Source organism: Erigeron canadensis, chromosome 1 (assembly GCF_010389155.1).
Source record: "Erigeron canadensis isolate Cc75 chromosome 1, C_canadensis_v1, whole genome shotgun sequence".
Taxonomy (NCBI): domain Eukaryota; kingdom Viridiplantae; phylum Streptophyta; class Magnoliopsida; order Asterales; family Asteraceae; genus Erigeron; species Erigeron canadensis.
The window spans coordinates 29,460,537-29,464,400 of NC_057761.1; the positions used below are offsets into that span (position 1 = coordinate 29,460,537).

At 33.4% G+C, this 3,864-nt stretch overlaps 1 protein-coding gene across 1 annotated transcript; it reads right to left on the reverse strand.

Annotated features, from left to right (window-relative positions):
- Nucleotides 1–247: 247 nt before the first annotated feature.
- On the reverse strand, nucleotides 248–1,476 carry LOC122589250 (protein ANTAGONIST OF LIKE HETEROCHROMATIN PROTEIN 1-like). The gene is made up of 2 exons (XM_043761518.1): nucleotides 857–1,476; nucleotides 248–743 (listed from the first exon to the last, which is right to left on the reverse strand). The coding sequence occupies exons 1-2, from the start codon at nucleotides 1,474–1,476 to the stop codon at nucleotides 248–250; spliced, it is 1,116 nt and encodes a 371-aa protein (XP_043617453.1).
- Nucleotides 1,477–3,864: the final 2,388 nt, after the last annotated feature.

Consider the following 3,864-nt stretch of genomic DNA (forward strand, 5'->3'; position numbering starts at 1 on the left):
ATTTTTCTCAATTCACACCCAATACCCAATACATCCAATACTAACCAATACACTCCAACATATTTATTTTCAAACTTTTAATAAATAAAACCACAAATATAATTTATAAAATAAACACAAATATTATATTAAATCCTAAAATACCATTTTATTAAAAAAACGAGCAGCGTACATAAGAAAAAAAAACATTAAAAAATGCATTTAAAATAAAAAAACAATCCTAATAACGACTTAAACGCAACAAGATTTAAGGAAGACTCCAAATATGCTCGACGAGATCATGACATAGAGAATGGTGGACGTGTCGGTCTCGAAGTTCCTTGATGGTCCGGTCATGCACCTTTAACCTCTCCTCGAATGTTCTTCGTGGTAAGTTACGTGGCTCGTTAATGAAATCCTCTTCGTAAGAGGTTATGGCATTTCCCGAATCCTCAACAATCATGTTATGCAATATAACACACGCATACATGGTTCGGCGAATCTTATTAACACTCATAGCTTTTGCCGGTGCCTGAAGTATCTCCCATTGACCTTGAAGAACTCCGAATGCCCGCTCAACATCTTTTCGAGCACTTTCTTGGTACTTTTTAAACTTCTTCCTTTTCTCGTCTTGCGGGCATGAGAACGACTTTACAAACATAGACCACTCTGGATAAATGCCATCAGCAAGGTAGTACGCCTTCTTATATTTGGTCCCGTTAACGGTAAATGAAGTGTCGGGAACCGTATCCTCAATTATTTCCCTATATTTAATAAATAAATTATATTAAAAAGTGATAAATTATATGAAAAAGCGATAAATTATATTAAAAAGCGATAAATGTTTTTAAAAAGCGATAAATTATTTTAAAAATACCTAAACAAACTTGACTGATTCAGGACGTTTATGTCGTTGTTAGATCCTGCAACGCCAAAATATGCATGCCATATCCATAAATCATAAGACGCAACCGCTTCAAGCATGATGGTTGGACGTCCTTTATCACCACGAGTGTATTGCCCTTGCCATGATTTTGGACAATTTTTCCATGGCCAATGCATACAATCGATGCTTCCTAACATCCCCGTAAACCCATGAAGTTCTTCGTGTTTGCTTAGCAAACGTTGTATGTCATCAGGCGTGGGTCTTCGCAAATACTCGGCTGCATAAAACTCAAAAACACACTTACAAAAATCTTCTAGACATACTCTAGCTGTTTCCTCCCCCATATGCAAATATTCATCAAGTGAGTCCGGAGATTTGCTATACGTCAGTTGTCGTATGGCAGATACACATTTATGGATGGTACTAAAACCAACCCTTTTTCTTGCATTGACACGTAAGTCTTCCATTCGGGTAAAATGTCTTGGTTTTGGAGACAAAGAGTAGCTTTGTATATCGCGAATGATGCGCATGAACAGCTCTTTCTCATTCGAAAACGCCGCTAAAATGGTGTGTGGCGCAAACGTTGAGTCTTCAATGAAATAATCTATCATGAGTCGGTCAGCAGTCCCATACCGATCTCTATAACCGGTGTTCCCGAGATAATTTCTGGACACTCAGCTCATCGAGCTCGATACAATCTTTATGATAGCCAGGAGCTCCTAACACTGTCGTCATCGCTAAGCAATGACCCGAGTATGTATGGATGCTCGATGAGAAAGACATGGTGATTTTTAGTTTGAAGAATGAATGGGATTTGGATATGAAAGTGTTTGAGTTTGGTTGAATGACTGAAATAAGTGGGTTAAATAAGTGAATAAAAGGTGAAAAAGGTTGATTTTTTTGAAAATTTTGATAACTAGCCGTTTGAAGATTGTATAGTAAATTCAAATTTTCTTTTTTTAATCAGGTAGCCGTTGGGGAAAAGAAAAAAAAACAAACAACACTTGAATCCGTATTCACTACCACGAATCCCTCCACCACGAAATCCAATCCGGACCAATACGGCCGACACCCAATGGTGTGGACCGTATTGGATGTCCAATACGCAGCCAATACTAGCACATAAGGGGAGCTCTAATACAAATATACAACTACTTTTACACACTTTCACCTTGGAAACAAAATAATTGTTTATGAGGAGAGGGTTAAACTCATAAACTTTTATTTCTCATATTTTTCAATATTTCATATCTAAAAAAAAAGTAATGGGGAATCTAGTCCCGGTACCACAGTTGAATATCAATCAACTAACCTCGTATGAGTCATATGATGCCGGTAAAGAGAGATCGATAAAATCATTGTTTAGTATAAAAACTTAATGGGAAAGAGCTAGGGGTCTCTAGAGAATGTAAATAAAATTTTACGAAAATGATAAATTTATAAGTAATACAGTACTAACAAATGTCAAAAAGGTTAGTGATGTCAGTTCAAGCATACCAAAAAGGAAGAAGCCGTGTGTTTGTTTTACAAAAAAGTTGGGTAGTAGCATATTGATAAGTTTTGGTGATGAATGTATGTAAAATTTTCAAGTTCGAATCTTAAAATTTTTTTATTATTTAGTGGATCGTATACGAAATTAATCAGCTATACCTCTGGATTATTCGCACTACAACAAATTAATCATTTCTAACACACTTTGTAAAATTTTGTTGAATACTTCACACTTAAAAATGTGTACAAAATAGTCTACATTAAAAAGTGTGAAGAAAACTACAAGCTTCACATTTAAAAGTGTGAAAAAAATATTCACACTAATAAGTTGATACAAAATTTATACTTTACATTCTTATAAGTGTGGAGATCATTTATTCGCGAGTGATTTCAACGAAATTGCATAGAGATAACACACGAAGGAATAATTTTTCAGTGCGTAGAAATTACTCGCAAAGAAAATGATTTATACATTTAAAATCGCATAGAAATCTAATATTGTATACATTTATTAGTATGTAAACATTTTTCTTCACACTTTTAGTTGTGAAACTTGCAACTTTTTTCACACTTTTTATTGTAGACTATTTGTATATATTTATAAATGCGAACAACTTAACAAAATTTTACGCATTTTTAAGAAATGCGTAGAAAAAGTGCATACAAACGACAAATTTGTTGTAGTGTCGCCAACCAAGTAGTTGTCTTAGGATTATTCGACTCATAAAAAGACCATATCTATGTTTAAAAAAAATGCTTTTATTCGGAATCACCAATAGTATGGTCGGTTTTTATTTATTTGGTAACATATATTAATACATATACTCGTATATAGGTAAAACAAAATATTATAGACGAAATTTGGTAAATAAAATACAATATATGTATATGTATGTAATTATTATATATCTATGACCATGCATGACGAATTGACGATTATATAAATCAGAAGTCGGCGTTTTGTATGTATTGTATGAACAGAAGAAGTGTTGGGGGACACGTGAGTTGTTGCATTAACATGAATGCGATGAGTGTCATTTTTATACGCCAAGTCCGCTCCACACCACAGACGTAATCCACCCCACTACTCATTTCTGTGGCCCATTTTCAATATCATTTTCTTTTCATATTGCCTTTTATTATATTCATAGCTATTAGCCTATTATCATACATATAACCCATGTAGTTTAAGTTTTATGCATTTATCACCTCTATATTACTAATGTCTCATTTTGACCCTTGACAATTGTTCCTATATGTTTGTTATCTTAAATTACGTGATGCGACATGTACATTTCCATTTGAAAATAAAATTATGACTCAAGATATATTTGGTTTTGTATAGTCTGGACCAGGTGAGTTGTATTGGACAATACGTCTTATATGTATAATAAAATGTGTAGTTGTTAATTTTAGTAACATGAGAATTAAAAAGAAAAATTATCACAACATTTAAGATTAGAAAACTATTTAACAATTTCTTAAAAGTTTTATAGCAATAATGGGAA